A 20,037-nucleotide genomic window follows, 5' to 3' on the forward strand; every position below is an offset into this window, starting at 1 on the left:
CCGTGAACGCGAACCTGCACCGAACCCCTTTCTTAAATAAAAGGTTCGGTTCGAAAAAAAAATTAATTACATTCTTTTTATTAGTGATGTAAAAATACATCGAAATATCGACATCTCGATTTTCGCGAAAGCGACGATCTATCGAGTTGATTGAACCGATTTCCATGAAAACATCGACAGCTCATTGGATTTTGTTCATCGTAGCTAAAATGCAAAACTAAATGATCTAAATTATTATTTGAGTTTTAATTATACATTTTTTTTAAATTTACTTCGATATAAAAATCATCAAAAATTATATACAAAAAAAATATTTATTTTGCACATAATTGAACCATGGCTCGAACCCAAAACTTGGGCTTAGGAGGTATATAAACCGGTTTGCGAACCGAACCTAAGTCTTGCTCTATGATTCGAACCATCGAACCGAACCTTTACCAAAATGTTGTAGGTTTGCACCCATGGTATATATACAAGGTATCTGCTATTCAAATTATTTCCATAAAATCATTCCCAATGTCTATGCTAAATCGTAAATCTCTGCTGTCACATGTTTGCAGGCAATTTAATAATAGTTTGGTCGTAAATCTAATAAACTTAAAAGCGTTTGTGCAACAGTACAAGAACAACAAAAAACTACAGATAAGAGTCAGGCAGGATGCCACATAACATGGCCTATGCGAACATACGAGTAAAATCACATGTATAGCAAGGGTAAAAAATGGTCGAAATGTTGTGGCAGCAGGAGTGGGTTATTATGTGGCAAACAGGACCACACAAAATGGCAAGCAAATTTAATTGCGAGTGCAGGAGCAAACATGAAGTAAACCCTGCAGCCAGTAAAGCCAATTGAGTGGCAGCCACATAAGGTGCAGTACGAACCACAAGGAACAACCTGCCAGGTTGCATAATCAATTTGAAAAATTAATCAACTTTTAAGCACTGCAAAGGCGGGCGAGTCTGGCAAGACGGGGCGTATGAGTGATGTGTGCAGTGAAGGACCCTGCAGTGATGGCTCAGCTGAACTTTATTGAAAGCTAGTAAGCTAGCGGATATGTCTGACGAAAAAATACTCTCTTTTGTAGCACAAAAAATCAAATTTATATCATTAAATTCAGCATTGTTTTCTTATTCTTTATTTCTACATGTACATTTGTACATTTATTTTATATTTTTGGCGCGTTAATACACTCTCTGCTACCCATATGTGTTAAGGGTATAAAAATTTGAGCAGCTAGAAATTGGCAAATCTCCACCAGCTGTGAGTGTGAAAATGATTTAAGGGACGCACATGTGAAATGTTTTGCCATTCATCGAATGCAATTTGATGGGAGCTAGAATTAAATTTGTTTGATTTACAATTGATTTTTTTTAACGAGATATTTGGATTATTCGTTTTTCTTGATTATTTCGCACTCAATTGAAGATTGAAAATAGATGGTATATAATAAACTGGTTTAATTGAATGGGTTTTTATTACATGACTGATTTTATAAAAGCAAATTTATTGGAAAAAAGTTAATAATTTGATTTTCATTTACTTTATTTGTCGAAAATAATGTTTGTTAGTATATCCTTGAGTTTATAGCTTATAGAATAATTATATAATATTATTGTCGTATATAGACATTTCAGAATTCAACACACAAGTCATGCCAGTCATACCTTAAATACTTATCCCTAACATTTAGCCAAACACGAAGAGTTCAAACATGGCAGAAGTCAGATATCCCAATGATTATCACTCCGATCAGCACGGACCAAGACGTCCACGTCAACGACATCATCAGCAGAAGCAGCGACAACCGCCATGTTTACAAGTAGAATACAAGAAGAAGGGAAAACCGACTCAGTTGGAGGAACCGCCGTCAAAACTGGGAAAGCAGGTGCCACCCAATATTATTGTGGGGGGCAAGTATCGACTGTTGAGTCCCATTGGCTGTGGATCCTTTGGGGAGCTGTATCGCGCCTTGGGACTTAAATGCGGCGAGGAGGTGGCTGTGAAGTTGGAGAACTGTCGTGTCAAGTATCCGCAATTGCCACGTGAGGCAAAGATCTATAATATTCTGCGTGGTGGTGTTGGTTTTCCACGCATTCGTTACTTTGGCACTGAGGGAACCTACAATGTGCTGGTTGTGGATCTCTTGGGTCCGACACTGGAGGATCTGTTGAACTTTTGTGCACGAAACTTTAGCTTGAAGACAACACTAATGCTGGCGGACCAGATTCTGGCACGTGTGGAGTATTTGCATATGAATTGTTTACTCCATCGCGATATCAAGCCGGAGAACTTCCTTATGGGTCTGGGCAGTCAGCGGACTCGTGTTTTCATGATTGACTTTGGCCTGGCCAAGCGATACTATCGTCCGAGCACCCGAAAACATATCACATACAATGAACGTCACGAGCTCATCGGAACAGCTCGTTACGCTTCCGTTCATGCCCACTATGCGGAACAGGGACGTCGTGATGACCTGGAGTCGGTGGGTTATCTACTGCTATATTTTCTACGTGGTCGTCTTCCTTGGCAAGGTATTAATGCTGAGACGCGACTTCAGAAGTATGAAAAAATTGCAGAGAGTAAATCCACCCTGGCTCTAAGTGTACTTTGTGCTGGAATACCCTCGGAATTCTACATGTACATGAAATACTGTCGCAGTCTGCACTTTACCGAGCAACCGGACTACGTCTTTTTGCGGCAGCTGTTTAAGAAACTATTCCGTAGTCACTTTCTGCTTTATGACTATCTGTACGACTGGGTGGACATTAAAATGGAGATGGCCCACAATAAGGGCCTGCAGGCACAGCAATGTGATAAAGATCGAAGTTCGAAAAAAGAACGCAAATCGAAGACACGTCAACATCACATAGAGCGCCTTAAAGAGAAGGATAAGGAGACGCAAGGAGTTGCCTCTTTTAATTAACTGCAAACTTAACTATGTTTGGCATGCTTTTATCCACTATCCATTATCCGTTTAACGTGCGTGTGTGTTGGTGTGAGTGATTGTATCCTTTGTTTATCAAGTCAAAAGCTGCTCCCATAATTGGCAACGATTCAATGAACCTGCAACTTTTTGGCTCATCATCGGCTAACCAGACAATGGTTATATATATAAGGTTCACTTTGGCCACAACGAACTGCCAATAGCCTTCTCTAGAGCACTTTTTTTATTCATATGATAGTTAGAATTTTTTTTCGTTTCACTTGTATGGCAATATTAAAAGAAAAACGTAAAAACTTTGCAAATTGTTATTAACTTTTGCAGCTGTAAGAATATAATTTTGTGTCTTATTTGATAATCCTAAAATATAATACTATCATCTCATACGAGCTTAAAATCATTTTTTTATACGTTCATTCAAAAATTGTCTTTTAAATCCGAACTTCGATCTGACTTGATTCAAATAAAAAAAACTAGTCGGGAAGGCTATAGTCGGGATCTCGACCATAGGATATCCGTTACTTATTTTAATATATATAAAAGTACTTTTAGGAAAATACTTGTTTTGCACTTAAAACTTTTATTCGCCATAACTTCCATTCTACTTGTCCGATCTTGATGCGATTCAGTGGGAGAATAGATAATACTAATATGTTAGATAACGTTAATTATCATAAAAAACTTATTATCTTAAAAACTGTGGGTGTGGTGGTTTTTCGCGATTTGCGGTGGCGGAAACTAAATTTAATTTGAAACTAACTTTATCTGCTGGGTATATAGAAGTCTGTGAGTGAAAGTTTGGTATCTCTATCTCTTATAGTCTCTGAGATCCTTTTGTTCATACGGACGGACGGACGGACAGACGGACAGACGGACAGACACACATTACTATATCCAATAGGCTATTGGTGCTGATCAAGAACATATGTACTTTATAGGGTCGGAGATGCCTCCTTCTCCCTGTTACATACATTCCAACGAACACAATATACCCTTTTTCTTATTTTTGAAGTAACGGGTATAAAAATACATTTTAAAAAACACGATTAACATATATAATTAATATATATATAATAATTATATATTAATAATTTTTATTGGTATTTTTAGCCCTTATAATAAAACGCAAAAAAATATCACAGATTTTCTTAACTTTTTGTAGAATTTTGACCACTATGCGAATTTTGACCACTAGAAAAAGTTTGTATTAATAAAAGTTTCACTCTAAATAAGAGAACAATTAACATTTAATGACGATTTCCTAAAACATGGAAAACATTTTCCGAGTGGCAATGGCAAACTTTATTAGTAATACTGCAGACTTCTTAATTTGCAGGGTATGTGAGAATTTTCTGACTAAGTAATGCCAACTCATAACCATACCAAAAACCCAAATGTGAGAGAGATTGTCAGAGCTTGTTAATAAAAGGGTTAATTAGAAGGCAAGTCAGGGCATGTTCTTGAAGCCAGAAGTAGGGCGAAACACATCCACCCACCACTAGATGGCGCTGGCTATGGCGAGGGAAAGAAGGTGAGCCGAAGATCTTGGGCAAAACAAAGTAAGTAGTATGCTTAGTTGCGTTGCAGTAATGCGAAATGGAGCATACTCGTACACATACATCACACACGCACACACACGCACACACAGACACACTAACATATGGTGGCTTAAATATTTGCTGCCCCAAAGCGATTTAGATGAGCTCTTTTCATAAGATACCCATACGTTTGTGTGTGTGTAATATGTATGTATGTATGTGGGTATGTATAAATCTATAAATAACTTGCCTAGTCGCACGTACTGGCACATCTTCTCCATGGTCTTCCCTTGTGTTTGCGCCTGGCTGAGCAGAGACTTGGGATACACCCAAAACCAAATCCCCCAGATGCCACAATCTAGGATCCGCAAACTTGCCGCGTGCTGATGCATGCCTAATGGCAGCCGCTGCATACACCCATACATACGCCCACAAACACACACACACACTTTCACGCATACAGTGCGCTGAAGCATAATAATATTTGGTTTCGATTTTGGTTTTGGTTTTTCGGTAAACCATTTGAAATTAAGTTTTTTCTCTCTCTTCTCTTCTCTTCTTTTCTTTTATATTCTTTTCTTTTCTTTTTTGATCCCCAAAAGTCCGCTCAACGAAGTGACAACAAATTTGTATTTCATTTATAAGTTGAGTAGCAGGCAATGACCAAGCATATTACGAAGGAATATGCTAAGGACATGTCAGCTGATGGGTCCATTTGTATACGAACTTGGGAACATTTAGATTGGTCACTTAACGAAAATCGAATGATTTACAGGTCAATAACGATTTCAGCTGGCTAAAGATGGACAAATGATTGGCCTTAGTTGATAAATGTACATCATTTAGTCCGAGTCATGAGCATTGATTATCAAATTGAAAACCATTTAGAATGTGTAATGATAGAAATAATTCGAACTTGCTTGTTAAGTATATATTTTCATAATGACTTAATTCTATTCTTAATACTTTACACTTTGAAATATGGAGAAATTTATTCAAAGCAACAGCGAAGTAAGTGACAAAGTAGCAATTTAAAATTTCTGCATGGAAATAAGAAATGTGTTAATGTGTTAATTAAAATATTTTGCTGACACCATTTTAATGCATTATAATGACAATCGCAGCTGAAGATCTGCAATATTTTACATTATTTGTGTCATTTGTTTGGTTAGCCTGAAAGTATACAGCGTTTTATTTGGGGTATGTGTTTCCGTCGAGTTACTTTCTTTCCTTCTTGCAATGATGACAGTTTTAAGACCTAATATCTAATATCTAATATCACTCTTTATCCCTCTTCTTTTTCTCCTGGTTTATTCAATGACTATACATATTTTTGAAATAGAAGCACTATACCTGCTGTATATTCTTATAGTGTATCTATCATATGGAAGTATTCATATGTAATTATCAGTCGATAGTATCTCTATAATTTTTCTTTTTTTTCTAACTTTTTCTCGTATGTTCCATGCCAACCGCTATGTATTCGTACAGGGTGTTGTACCATCCGAATTTACTCTTTAAGAGTGTGTTCTTATTATTATGCAGAGTTTCAAAGAACAGCTGTTATGCATTTCTAAAGAGTATCTATTAGTCGATAATTTTCTTACTTCTGTTTATTAACGCTTACGTCATTTAAATATTGTCATGAGTTTCCACTCAAGCTGGAATCCACACACACACACACACACACTCACTCTGGCAAATAAAATTACAGAATTAATTGCATAACTTTGTGGCGTCTGTTGTTATTGCTGTAGTTTCTGTTGTTGCTGTTGTAATGAAAGACATACAACCGAGAAACAGAAGCAGTAACAGTAACAGCAGCAGCTGCTGCAACTTTAAATCCGTCAACAAGGCAGAAATCGTTGTCCTGCATCAATGGAAATTGCACTGTGCACTATGGAAAAAACGACTGAATTAGTGGTTATTAATTCGTAGCAAGCATAAATAAAAAGGAACCAAACGAAATTCAATATATAGTATTTATCTTTTAAGCCAGACAATTTGTATAATTTTATACAAAATGGAACCATTAGGAATGTTCGGTGAATTGTAAGATACATACACTCAGAAAAATGTGCCATCCTAAAATTAGGTACGACCGTACTTGATTTATACCGTTTCGATCTTAAAATTTTAAGATTCCTGTGTACTAAAAATGGAAAATATACTATCCGTGAGTCTCGTAAAGATACCTCCAGAAACAACTGAGTTATTTGTACTAAACTAGTTTAAGATTTTTTTGTACTTTAAATAGTTTTTTTCAAGATTGAAAGGAAATTAAAAATAATATCGCTTCGTACTAAAAACAAGAACGTTTTGGGATATTTCTTTTTCATTGACGCACCTTAGAATTCTCAACTGGTTTTAGCGACGCAAATATAACGTTAAGCTTGGATCGCTAACAAAGAAAATACACCATAATTTAATGGTATTTAATTTTGGTATTTCGCTTAATTTAAGTATACATACTAGTGTATGTTTTAAGAATAAAATTAATAAATAATGACAATGTTTTGTACTAGAAACAGGTACATTTTGGGCTTAGTTCAAGATTTTTGTGTACTAAAAGTAGTATGTTTTCAATTTTTCCAGACTAAAATTAAACCCAAAACATACTTAAAGTATCCCCGAAAAGTCTCATTTTAAGATTTCTGTACTTGTGAAAACCGAACTAAAAATAAGATTTTTGTTCTTAGCTTTAGAAATTCCGAACTTAGACAGCTTTTGGGATCGTTTGTACTTGAAAATGGTCTGTTTAATTACGGAAATCTTGATTTTTTTTCTGAGTATACTACTAAAAAGTGATGTAAGCAAGCTTTAATTTAACTTTGTACAATGTATATTAAAGCCCAAACCACAAAGTTTTATTTATTGTTAATTACAATCTCTCAATTATAAGGAAAAGTAATCTGACCCTTATTTTTATATTGGTAGCCGATTTGCCCATAGTGGGCTGGTGAGTGCAAGGATTCGATAAGCAGACGCTGTCACGTTGCACGGTACATGTGGCGTATGATTAATGTGTCTGCACACAGAGCTTAATGCTTTTAAATACGCATAAATGATTGTCAGTTGGGCATTTGGTATGGCCTCATGTTCTTAATGCACTTTGTGTGCAAATGTAAGTGTCTGTGTGTGTGTGCAACAGCGCCTGTCATTTGATTAGCTGTGTAGCATGTGGCGAGGTTGCAAGAGTCCTATTTCCTATGCGTTGCAATCAGAGTCGAAAATTTGGCCTCTTTGCTGGTAGCTCATCAAAGCAAATGATGCTCTGTCTCCCTCTTAATTTCTCTATCCCTCTCTCTCTCTCTCTCTCTTTGTGTTCTGGCAGCACTACAAGTAGATTTTGGGTCAAAAGGACAACTGCAATTGTAATCAGTTTAAGCTCAGTAAAAAAGTTGAACAGGAATTGGAGACAGGTTAAAACAAAGCAACAACCCTAAAAATTGTTGGAGGTTTGTTCGAGTACTATTTTCTGGATGCTCTGAACCCAATGCATTATTTCGAGTCCTGGTGCAATTATTTACAAATAAATCATTTTATGTTCTTAATTGTTATCCTATATTCTCTTATTTTTTTTAGCCTAGAAAATTATTGAACGCTAAGACTTGTAAAAACTAACTTTTTAATGAATCATACTTGTATTATTTTATGTTGTATTATTTTATTTTTTCAATGTGTAAAGTCTATCCTGTTTAAGGTACTCAAAAACTCCAACCGAACCGGCTTTATGAGGTACCTTATTTGTAAAGCCAGTTAGTTTGTTTATTGTGTACTTTCATTTTGACTGCGTTTATTTATTGTATCTATAAAGTAAACTCACTTCTCGCTGACGTTGACTTTGTGTCAATTTCTTAAGATAATACAATCTCCCACAACTTAACGCTTAATTTAGTCCTTGGAGCTCAGTTTGCTGTGAGTTTGTATGTGTCTAACTTATTTGCAAATTAGACAAATATTTGTCAGCCAGGCCAAGTGTAGTTTGGGGCTGGTAAGACCAGTAAATCCATTTTAAGGAGCTCAAGGCTTAAACTAAACAATTGGATGTGCCCCTATTTAATATAATAAGGCTTTGATTGATGCGCTAATTGAACGTTTAGTCACAGAGGCAAAGCAAATATTGATTTTATTGTCATACACACATACATATCAAAGCCATTAACTCAGGCAACAGCAACAGCAACAGCAACAACAATAAGTAAACGGCCACAACAAATCGACAACCACAATAACGTTGTCCAAAAGTTTGTCTAAAGTTTCATTGTTGTTTCGAATAATTTTTTTCCTAGCTTTTAACAACAACGGCAATGCTTCCCAGCAGCTGCCAACAATGTTCTTGTGTGTGTGTGTGTGGGTGTGTTATTGCCTTTGGCTATTAAGCCAATTTTGAGGTACACAGCGGAAAAGTGGAAAAAGATCGCCGGCTATTGAGAAGAGCTTTTGCGTTCGTTGAATTTTTCATTGTCTTTAGTTGCTATTGCCACGCCCACTTTGACATCTGTCAACCCTTTTTTTTATTGCTCGACATTTGCTTGCATCTAAAATTAGCTAGGATGATTATAATGGGGCGTCTACTTAGGACACTTTGTGTCTATTGTCTTAATTGCTTCGATTGCCACCCTAATCAGGGCCTGGGACTTTGACCCGTGTTCAGCGTTGTGCCACGACGCATTAACAATTTTCAAAGTTATCCTCAAGGTCATTAATTAGTGTCGCTGTTATTGTTGCTGTTGCTGTTGCCGTTGTGACAGCTGTTGCAAGTTCACAGGCTGCATTATTAATTCATAAAATAGTCAATCACATGCATGCGATAGTTGGCTAAATTCTTTATAAACCTGGTTAAAGTTTTTAGGCTACCCTTCCTTCTTACACCCATTGTTTTTCCAATTTTTCTCGCTTCCTTTCTATTGATTCATCTGCCTCAAAGCCATTGACGTGTCTCTAATTACTTATGCTTGTTAACTGTCCACTCACTTGTCTTAGTTAAATTACCACATAATATGAATGAACCACTAAACGTTGTTGCCTAGTAGAAAATATTTAAATAAAAAATCATCAATAATTAAATTTCCTTAGAACTGCACATTTAGTTCAATCATAAGCATCTCTCCTGAGATTTAAGAACGTAATCAGACAGATTAAGTCAATTTTACTGTTGATATTGATACAGATTTATACATATGTACGTGTTACTTAATGGAACGATTTATATCTCCTTTAGCCGGTCATATACAAAGTATATTACTCTTTTTATCCACTTTCAATGGACACTGGGAATAAAATCTGACTACAAGTTAAATGCAGAAAGGGAATTACATAAGCTTACACACAGTTTCAGAACTCCTTTTGTACTACTTTCATAGTTCATAATACGTTTACTCTGATGACTTTTCTGCTAAAATGTCAGCGACGACAAAAACTTTTCATTTGGGTATCTATGCGGATTATCGTCTAGAAAAAAAATTGCTTACCAGTGAAATAATAGAATGGAATTCATCATAACCACAGTTTATATTTTAATACCTTTTGTTTTGTAAATTACCATAATTTTTTTTATTATATATCACTGTACTTAGCCGCAGCAGGATCGGACAAATATAACGGAACACAGAAAAAAAATCCGGAATTTCGGTCTAAAATTAATCCAATGCGGTAATTCCTGATATTTCTATTAAGTTAGATCAAATATTTAAGGCTTTATTGAATTTTTAAGTAGTTGCCATTACATGTATCCTCCTATTGCCTTAGTTTAACAGTGATTAATTATATAAAAATTTAAATACATAATTAAAAACTAGTTTACATTTAGATTGAATTATAAGATGACTTTATCATTATAGTAATGGCTGGTTTAGGTTGATAAAGTATGTAAAGGATATACTATTTTGAAATTAGAACTACCATGAGCAAATGGCGTTCATGAGGGACTCATTGTGTGGAAGGCGAAAAAAAAGAGGAAGAGAAAAACGAGAAGTGCTAGACCAACTATCGAATTGCATATGGCGATAATGGATCAATATATCGATTAAAAGTATTGTGTTATTTTATTTAAATTAACAGTAGCTTAACATTAGGAACAGATGCGCCGTAGTAATGACACCGCTATTTATATATAATCCAGACCTTTTGTTATCATAAATAATTCTTCTAATTCAAATTTATCAAATTACTTTGTGGAGCCTTTATCAATTAATGTCGCTTTTAATCATTGTAATTCACAAATTGTAACACACTCAAATAGCTTAAATAAAGTCTACTTTGAAGGACAAACCACTGACAGCCTTTTAATATGGAGAAGAATTCCATGTGTTAAAATATGTATGCTTAAACAATCGAGAGACGAAAATGTTTTGCATGTCCATTTCCAATTTGAACTGGTGTATAATAAGTGGGAACAATCGAAAAACCGAGACAAGAACTGTTATTTATCAGATAACTACGAGCATAAAATAAAACAAGAAACACGCAAACGACAGAGTCGTTAATGGTATACAAAGAATATCGGGCAGAGTTGACGATGACTTCATTGGGAAATTCATTTAATGCCGGGCACGAAGCCAACCAAACTCATCTTCAAAGCGGCACGCAAAGAGCTCGATTTGGTCCCCTGGCTCCCCGGTAAAAATCCTGTAGAAAGGCAGCTGATAAAACTACAACAACTGCAACAAGCTGTGGAAATTGTTTGCCAATGCCCAGTTCAGCAGTTTTATTTCATGCATCCTTCGCAAACTTAACCAACAGTTGCATTCACATCGCATGAGTATGTTTCTTCACCTCTCTTCCTCTCTCACTGTTTGTATATGTGTGTGTTTATGTGTGTGCCGTTTCCGGTTTCAAGTGTATGTGCCAGACACAGTAGCAACCTTTTTCTCTCTGTGTTTATTGTTGGTTTTTTGTGCTAAAAATTGTTTTAGCAATTTCAGATCTCTGTTTGTATCTACTTAAATTGTTTATTGAAGCAACTTCTCTCGTGTTTTTATTAGTTTTGTTTTGCGGCTATTTTTTTTTTTTTTTTTTTGATATTTTTCCTTCTGTTTTAAAAAATTTTTTTTTTTGTATTTGACTGACTTATATGCAACTTTTGACAGTTGAGTGGATAAACTACACAACATGCATTTCCAAATTTTTTAAATGCTCAAAAAGTTATGTCTACAATCTCTGTAAGAAAGTTTCAATTGCATTGCAGACAAACTTGCAAGAAAACTTGTCCAAAACCTACAAGTAAATGCATATAGTGTTTTCAGAAATATGAGTCGAATTATATAATTAACATTACAAAAGTTTAGGTCGTAATTAAGATTTATTTAAAGCAACTGCATCATTTTGTCTTGAACTTCGAAGGAAGCAAATTTTCGTTTCTTAATGTAACGGATAGACGTTTTTTGTACAGTTATGAAATAGATTTGGAAGCTTATCAAACGGAAATTTAATTTAAACCTTTATTATTGTATGATTATCATTCTGCAAAAACCATATATAAATAGGTTTGAATTTTCGGAAATCAATTTGACAGCAGTTAAAGCTGCTTTTGGCCTCAACTATTTTTAATGAACTTAATTTTTAATTGATTTCTGGCGTACATTTTCAAAAAATAGTTTAAAGAGAAATGGATAAAAAGTCAAAGTCCCTAAAAACGATTAACCTGCCTAGCTGTTAAAAAAATTTTACAATCGTGATTCCAATTTAATTACTTCTCGTACTGTTGTGACTGTCCGTTGCCTGTCAGTCAATTAGTCAGAAAGTTACCGATTCGACATATTTTTTATTCGTGTTGTGATTGATATTTAGCCAATATTTTTGGCATAAAAAGTTGATGTTAATTCTGAGCTACGATCTTAAATAAAGTCGGGCAAGTATGGACATTTCAACAGAAAGGTCCACTTCGATTAAAATCTTTAAATTGACAAAAAAAATCACACATTGTAAAATTTGAATACGAATATAAGTTGCTTATTTAAACAATTTACACATAAACTAACCCACTAGAATAGAAATACCGACTGCAAATTTGAATAAATTTAGTATTTTTGACCGACTTACAAAATCTCTCTTCCAGCATCAACAAATTTACGAAAATGAAAATACTTTAAATCCCTTCAATCCTGATATAAAAGTTGGTTAATTACTAAAAAATTAATAATATATTTATTTATGTATAGTCACGTCATGCCTTACTAATGCTAATTAAAATAAAATGAAAATAATTATTAAATTCAAAAACCTGAAAAATTAACTTACATTATTTCAAATAATATTAAAAAAAGTTTTATGCAAAAAGGCGCTCCCATTTCGGAGAGTTTGGCTTTTTTCAATTCCAACTCAAAACCAACTTCTATTTTTGTAGCGTAGCGTCATCGCATATTTTTGCCTCTACCTTTTAACCGGAATAGTTGATTTTTTTGAATTGCTACTCAAATGCTAACCGATTTTGAAACGGTTATTTTTTTTTTAATTTGAAAACTTAAATTATAAAATACAATTCTTTTAGTTTTTCAAATTTCTTTCTTGGCATTTTTTATCCAATATAGTTCTCGTGTTAATATTATAAAATTTGTATTATATTGACTAAATATTAAAAATTAAAAATACAAAGCTTTAAAGTTAATTAATGAAGTAATTAAAAAAAAATAATTAATTATATAGTTTGCAACATTAAAATTTAAGGCCTACTCAATTTAAAAAAAACCACAAAATTTATGGAAAAAGTGATTATATAGTGTAAAAAACATATTATTTTAAATAATACGCATGTTTTAGATACACATTAAATCAAAACATTGCACATCTTTATTCTAAGTTCTGAGAAATATAATTTAAATCGGTTTGTTGCGGATATGCATAATGGCCATATAAAGGATTAAACAATTTTTTAAAAATTTGACGATTTTCATTTTTTTTTTGTCATATTTTGGCATACAAATATTTCGTAACGGGGATGTGGAAAAGCTTATAGGCAGAGCATCCACTTTTATTGTGTGCCCAAGTTAAATGGTAAATACCCTTTGTTTTGTATATTGTTGAGATTAGTGATATTGTGATCTATCGACAACAGTCCCGAGCTTGCTAAACAATGTGATTAAACTAGATATATGAAAAGTGCTCTGATAATGATCAGAAATTTTGTATAATCTTACAGGCAATTTATCAACTACATACATTTGCATATTTATTGCTTAAGAGAAATAATGAATTGTTAATGGCTTAATAAATAAAACATCAAGTTGCAAGCGAAGCAATTGTGAGCTTGTGGCATGCCACACAAGGCTTAGTCGCACAGTTTTTCATAGAGCAGTGTCTTCGCCAACTGCCTCATTTCCGCATTACAAGCATAATCTTAGTGTCTTATGTGCTTTGTGTATAGGATATACTGCACAGCACGTAGGTTGCCTAAGATTAATGATTGCCATTGTCGCTTTCTCTTCAATGCACCTGCTTGTGTTGGTGCATACATTTTAATAATTAATGCATAAATAATGATTTATGCAAAGTCGGGCTATGGCTTTTGTGTCTGTAGCTGCGGTCAGGCTGCTGACCAAGTCGAAACCAAGAAATAATGTACATAATAACTGACAGCGAGGATAAGAAAAAAGGAAAAAAAGTCCATGAAGAACAGGAACCAACCTTTTGCTGTTAGTGTTGTTGCCATTTGCTTCTTGCCACTTGCCACTTGTACCGCAACTGCTGCTGTTGTTGTAAATGTTGCTGTTGCTGTTGTGACTTTAGTTTCCGCTGTCGTTCGCCTTTCAGTCCACACTTGCCACAGTTTGCAACAAAACAGTTAATCCATCATCATTATGAATTTGGCTGTTGTTTTTCTTTTCCCTCCCTTTTTTTTACGATTATGTTTTTATGCTGCGCGTTTGCCTTTGTTGTTGCTCTCTTTGTTTAAGTTTGTTGCTTTGTGCTGTTTATTGTTGTTGTTGTTGTTGTTGCTGCTGCTCATGTTGGCAACAACATAATATCCTTTTTTAACGGTTAAATAACAAAACAAAACGTGACAACGCAGCTGCTGCCACTTGGCTGCCGAGTTTGGCGGATGTTTGTGGGATCAAAGGTTGCACGTCGGTTTATTGCTGTTGTTACATGTGTTCTTCTCACACTTAAACGCGTCCGTCTATAGAATTATAAAATTAGCCAACATTCAAAAATACAAACAACTAAATACAATAGCAAATTGTCTGTGTTGTGTTGTTTTTTAAAATATTATCATTTAACTTAATGCAAATTTAATTAAATTTTAATTGCAGTTTGTTTATATTTATCTTCAGTTTCGATTTTCGTTTATTCACACGTATCACACTTCAACGACCTTTCCATCAACATTTTCCTGGCCTACTTTTCAGCCACATTTGCAGTGGACCATGTTTAATTTCCACTTCATGTTTTGTGCTATAAATTAACTTTAACTTAACGTTATTTGCGCATCGTCACGCCCACACACTAAGGCCCGCCCTTACGCCCATATGCCCAAACTCTCACACGCCCACAAAGATCCCATACCAAACTTCTTTGGCACAGCTGGTGTTTGTTGTCGGTTGTTGCTGTTAATGAGCTTTGCCATGGAAAATTGTGAAAATCCAGCAGCCACTGAAAATGTCGGGGCCAAAGCTACCGTCACCTTCAACATTAGCATCAACGTCAGCGTTATTTAGGAGCTTATTGGTTTTCGGTCAGCTAATTTAATAATGTTGAGTAAATAGAATCTTTTTAAATGAGCTATTATTATTTTTATAATGGAGAATATCGGCACAGCGACCTGCTGGATCTATGGATCCTCCATTAACTCTAGGATTCTAGCCGGGTCGGTAGAAAACTGCACTGTTGCAAAACCGGCAGGTTTCACAGCTTGTGATTCCTAAAATGAATAAATTTTTTTTGCACTACATTAATGTTCCGAAAATCATGTTAAAGTGCAGTTGAATACCTTGACTTAAGTGACACAGTTAGGAAACATTTTTTTTGAATTTCTACAATGACATGTTATGTTAAGACATAACTCAAAAAATGTTGAAATGATGAAAAACTACTTTTATGTTGCTTTTCGCTTTCTGCTTTCGTCACTAGCGCGGACTGTCGACCACAGTGATTGATTTATTAGATATGTATTAATATTTTAATGTTTTCTGACACCTAATTTGAACATTTATATAATATCTATAAAAAAAACTGTTTTTTTCGATAAAAAAAAGTCTTAGTATTTGTTTTAACTAAGAGTACAAACAGTCTGTTGGCTGCAGATATTTTTGGCGTGATTCAACATAAAATACTCGTTTTTTATCAGGAAAAATATAAAAGCTTAAATATCCTCTCACATAAGTTAATATATAACATGACCACAAATAAGATGATAAGGCTTCCCGTATTCACAATGAAATCTTGTTATTATAGTAATATCCTTTCTGGTGTCATCTCTTATATGAATATGAAATTATAAATATAGTGTTTTAACAAAACTATAAGCTACATTTAGTAAATATACCGTTAATATTATCTTAAATTATTCCATAAATGGAATTTACACACAGACAGACGGTGCTCAGATCATAATAATAAACTGTGCATTATGACACGAAAATGGCAGACACTACACGCAAACTTCTGCATTTCAGGCTATCATCAGACGTGCAACAGTGCGTATTTGTGTTATTAAAATGTAACTGAAACGATTGTTGCCTTGGTAATTGGAATGAGAGAAACATTTGCTGCTGCTCTTGTCGTTATTATTATTATTGCTGTTTTTGTTGTTATTGTTGTCGTGAAGTGATGATACTAATGCGATTTTCATAGCTGTTCTTGTTGCTTATTGGTGGCATCCCGAGGCGTCGCGACGGCAGCAACATGCACAGCTAAAGGCAACATCAACTGGCAACTTATGCGCGCCAACAGGCGGCGTTGATGCTAACGATGCTGTCAGTCTGTCTGTCTGTCGGTTTGTCTGTCCGTCTGTCGGACTGTCCCACTGTTGGTCTGTCTGCATTGCTGCTGATGATGATGATAACTTATGTAACTAACGCTGCATAAATCCGTGCACATACCAACACACACTCACACATACATACAAACACTCCCGCACGCATACAAGCTCACACACATAAACAGAGCCGTAGCAAGTTTTTCTTTTTGCTTAACTTTTTTAAATTCCATTTCTTTTGACTAAGCTGCTATTTTTTGGCTCGTTGTGTGCCAGTGTGTGTGTGTGTTTATGTGTTTGTGTGTGTGTGTTGAGATTTGGCACAATTTCTCATTGGTATTTTTGCTAGATTTCTTTTACATCCTTTTGCTGCTTGCTTTTACCACTAACTAGCGGCAGGACAGCAGCAACAACAACAAGAACACACGGGGTCTGGGGCGGCACCGGGCACTCACTACTCACTTTACTATAGGACACGCTGTACACTTCACATTTGGTCTGATTTTGTTGGCATCGCACACATTGACGCAGACACCAAAACTAATACCGATACCGATACCGATACCAATACCAATACCAATACCAAAACACACATTCACGCACAGACACACACACGCGCGCACGTTTTGCGAGTTGAGTTCAACGGGACCAACAGGGCTGCGGCTGCGGATGCGGATGCGAATGCTGCTCGATGTTCATGTCACGTCGATGGACCATTTTTGACTGGCTTCAAATCGAAGCCATTTGAAAGCAGCGCAGAGATCTTATAACAGTTGCGGCTGCTGCTTCTGCTGCTGCTCACCACTGTTATTGTTGTTGTTGCTGTTGTTCTTGCTGCTGCTGTTCTTATTTGGCAGCTGTGCAAAACAAGAGAGAACGCGTGAGAGAGAGCCTGACAGAGAAAGAGTTTCGAACGTGAGAGCGTGACCCTTGTTGCATATGCCTTTCTTTTTTTTCTCATCATGTCAATTCGCACGTGAGGAATTTCAGTGGCTGCCAGAGTTGCCAGAGCGTTGATATGACTTAATGCACTACGTAGAAAAAATAATTATCTAAGAAATATAATAAGTACATATTAAATAATACACATTAATCATAACATAAACAGTATATTAATTGCTTTGGAACTTAACCATATTTAAGATTTAGTTTATAAACAATTTCGTTATAATATTGGAGAACACTTTCGTCTTTCAAATAAGAAAGAAATATTCTAGAAATATATTAAAATCTAACTTCTCCGCTTAAACTCAATCAATTTTTTTACATTTATTATTAGCAATTATTAATAATATTTGTATTCTTTTTCTATGCATTCATATTCATTAACATTTCTCTTTCCTAAATGTTCATGATTTATATGTTGTGTTAGCGCTTGACTTATGTAAGTTCGTATCATCTGGCATCTTTAGCATCTGTTTATTCTCTCTTATATGTAAAATTGTTGTTACTCTTATATAAAATGCTCTCATTCACTCCCAAAGAGGACATGCGCACTTAACAGCTGAACAACTTCGAAACTAGAACTAGGAACAACAACAACAACACCTCTATCGTCTACAGTGCCCATAATCTACTTATATAGGTAACCGCAGGACCAAAACGCGTTTAGTTGCCGCGTTGACAACTTTGTGGCAAACAACAAAACACACATACACAGCAGTCAGACACACATATACACATATACGGCACACAAATGCAATACATATGTTGTGAAGCACGGGGCGTATGGGTAACGGCGGTTGGCAAAGCAACGACACTTCGTTGTTAAGAAGTTGGACCAGGCATTTGGCAAAAGCATTGACCTGGTTATACACCCAAGAAATCTCACACACCCACACAATCACACACACACATACACACACACACAAAGACACGGTAAAGATTTATGCTGGGCAGTGAATGCCTTGACGCACCAACAGCAATATCAACAACAACAACAGCAACAATGAATGGCATATAAATCTAATGCTAAACTTTTGACACTGTCTCGGCATGGAGCCATGAAGGCACTTCCCTTCACTTCCGGTCTGACTGTCAGCGACAACAAAAGGAATGACACACACACTCACACTCACACACATGCTTTTACGGTATACGTATTCTATAACACAGCTAGAATTTATGATCTCCCATTATATTGGTGTTGTATTTTTAGGAATCTTTCGCAACGCTACGAAATAAATAATAAAACATTTTTGCGCTTTTTATGCCATTTGTGTTGTTTGGTTTATTTCTCATCTGTTTCTCACATTTCTTTTGACAGTGTCAACATTTCTTTCGCTGCTCTAATGGAATCACAGACAAACTGACATACACACACACGCCCACACACCTATTCAGACAGATATAGTAAATTCTTACATGTATTTTCAATCAGTTTGTTATTGTTGCTTGGCTCGGGTTATAATTTGTTTGAGCCTTGTATTCCGAAGGCCACGTAGCATAGGAGTATTATGCGAATAATTTCTGATTTTTTTTGGACACACACACACACACACACTCTCACATACACAAATCTGCAGACGATTGTACACATGTGGCGCCATAAAATGGCCTGAGCTGTTCTGTTTTTGTTTGTTATTTAATAGATTTTTGTTATTGATTTCTAATTTTTCGTGGGGACCTTAATAAAATTTGCCACATAAGCCACTCACACACGTATGTATATGTGTATTTGTGTTGCATTGATTTTGCAATTTATGAGCGATTTGATGAATTACGCAAATCATTTTTGGTGTTTGGTGTTTTTTGCGGTGCCCTTGTGGTTGATTCTGTGGTTGTTTATTGTTGTTGTTCTGATATATATGTGTTTATGTGTGTGTGTGTGTCTGCAGCATGTCGTGTGTTTATGAATTTTGTTGTGGTTGCGGCTTTTGTTGTCTGTTCGCATTAAAAAACTTTGCTTTCATTTAATCTTATTAAGTTTAATATGACTAAACAAAAATGTATTGCCTACATCGCTGCGAAAATGTATATATGTACATCATACACATGTATTCAAGAGTTTTCTAAGAACATTTTGGCAAGGCGATTAAATTTAGAGCCTACAAGAAACTTGCCAAACTACTATATGGACCGAAGGGTGACTTTCAGATTTAGAAATGGGGTCAACAGGGTCGTCAAAAAGTAAACACGAGATACATGAATATAAAAGTAAATTAATAAAACGAATAAAAACTAGTCGGAAAGTATTTCAGGAGCTTGTACTGCTTTTACTATTAATAACTTTTATTGGCCATTACTGCCGTTCTTATTGTCCGATCATACTGCCATTAAATGGGATAATAGATAATAATAATAGATAACGATAGTTACCATAAATAAACTGAAAGAAGAGGTCGCATTTAAATTTAATATTGTTTGTCACATAATTAAATATCCTAAATGTTCGTCACTTCTATCGGGTAAAGAGTTTTTTTATATATTTAGAAAATGTGCGAGTCAACAGTTTAATGGAAATGGCAATTAAAATAATTGCTATAACATGGCCGAAATTTATTTTAAATTTATTTTCATCTGCAAACAATATTTGCCAATTGAAAAAAAACTTACCAACATATTGAGTTTAATGCCAAATACACTTGTCAAACCAATTTAAAATTAAATTAAACTTCAGCCATTGACATACGCACACAGACAC

General features: G+C 35.1%; 1 protein-coding gene across 1 annotated transcript; it reads left to right on the forward strand.

Annotated features, from left to right (window-relative positions):
• The first annotated feature begins 1,667 nt into the window (after nucleotides 1-1,667).
• LOC117790710 (casein kinase I) lies at nucleotides 1,668-3,330 on the forward strand. Its single transcript, XM_034630245.1, has one exon. It carries the CDS (start codon nucleotides 1,713-1,715, stop codon nucleotides 2,922-2,924), a length of 1,212 nt encoding a protein of 403 aa, XP_034486136.1. The 5' UTR covers nucleotides 1,668-1,712; the 3' UTR covers nucleotides 2,925-3,330.
• Nucleotides 3,331-20,037: the final 16,707 nt, after the last annotated feature.

This window comes from Drosophila innubila, assembly GCF_004354385.1.
Source record: "Drosophila innubila isolate TH190305 chromosome 3R unlocalized genomic scaffold, UK_Dinn_1.0 2_E_3R, whole genome shotgun sequence".
In the NCBI taxonomy this organism is placed as follows: domain Eukaryota; kingdom Metazoa; phylum Arthropoda; class Insecta; order Diptera; family Drosophilidae; genus Drosophila; species Drosophila innubila.